The sequence below is a fragment of the Colobus angolensis genome, unplaced genomic scaffold (genome assembly GCF_000951035.1).
Source record: "Colobus angolensis palliatus isolate OR3802 unplaced genomic scaffold, Cang.pa_1.0 Scaffold178, whole genome shotgun sequence".
In the NCBI taxonomy this organism is placed as follows: domain Eukaryota; kingdom Metazoa; phylum Chordata; class Mammalia; order Primates; family Cercopithecidae; genus Colobus; species Colobus angolensis.
The window spans coordinates 3,517,786-3,518,933 of record NW_012114910.1 but is presented as its reverse complement, the minus strand read 5'-3'; the positions used below and the strand labels follow the sequence as shown (position 1 = coordinate 3,518,933).

The 1,148-nt window shown below is 43.3% G+C and overlaps 1 protein-coding gene across 1 annotated transcript in view; it reads right to left on the bottom strand.

Annotated features, from left to right (window-relative positions):
• Window positions 1-1,148, bottom strand: part of GOT2 (glutamic-oxaloacetic transaminase 2, mitochondrial) — a 49,423-nt gene that overhangs the window by 10,469 nt on the left and 37,806 nt on the right. Inside the window, 2 exon segments of the mRNA XM_011938871.1 lie at window positions 1-162; window positions 665-724. The exon segment at window positions 1-162 is cut by the window's left edge and continues 4 nt beyond it. Of these exon segments, the coding sequence (XP_011794261.1) occupies window positions 1-162; window positions 665-724 (222 nt within the window).

The following is a 1,148-nucleotide window of genomic DNA, read 5'->3' as shown; positions in this document are numbered from 1 at the left end:
TGAAATATCCTCCATAGCACCTGTGAAGTCAAAACCGCAAGTCTTGGGGTCATAATACCGATAACCTTGTAGCTGCATGCCAGCATCCCTGAAGATGGGTGTGTGGTTTCCCCAGGTTGGTTTGGGCAGAAAGACATCTCGGCTGAACTTAAAAAATCTTTGCTAAAAGATGGGACGAAAGGAAACAGAAAAATGAACAAAGGAGAGGCAAAAAAATGTTGACGTGTTTTACTGAGGGAACATTTTTCTCCACTGAAACCCAGTTTCTCTCAATGGTTGAGCAGTATTGACTCAGCAGTAAGACTGCCTGGGTTGGAATAGTCTCCGACAGTTATACTGGCTGTGTAGCCAAGGACCTTTCTGGGTCTTGCTTTCTTCACTTGTAAATGGGGTTAATTGTACCTCTGTCACAGGGATTAAACAAGTTAAAATGCAAAAGCTCTCTAGTAAATAGTTCTTAGTGAACTTAATTTATCATCATCACTACTATATCTTTCTTGTAATTTCTTCAAAGTCCTTTCATTTTTTTTATCAGAGAATAGGACATCTGCAAATTCATGGAAAGAATAAATCTACTTCTGCATCAACAGTCAAATATACACACAACAGGAAGCCCTGTCATCTGGAATTTATAGTTCTTTCCTGAAGAAGCTTCCAGACTCACCAGAAAACTGGCTCCGATCCTTAAGGCTCCAGTTCCAGAAATGGTCTGCACAGTGACAAACTGAAGGAGAGATACCCACAGTTAGTGATGTGCGACACTCTCTATACAGGACCAGCCCAGAGGCACTGCCCTGTCCAGGACCCTTCCGTACTTCAGAAGCTCATTCTTTATGGCCTGTTAGTATCACTCCATGTTACACGGGAAACTTTCAGAACACAAAAATTCCTCCCCAATATGAAAAAGGGGTGAATTATATAAAAGATATAAAAAGACACTGAGAGGCTGGGTGTGGTGGCTCACGCCTGTAATCCCAGAACTTTAGGAGGCCAAGGCGGGTGAATCGCCTGAGGTCAGGAGTTCGAGACCAGCCTGGCAAACATGGCGAGATCCTGTCTCTACTAAAAACACAAAAATTAGCTGGGCATGGTGGCACACGCCTGTAATCCCAGCTACTCGAAAGGTTGAGGCACGAGAATTGCTTGAA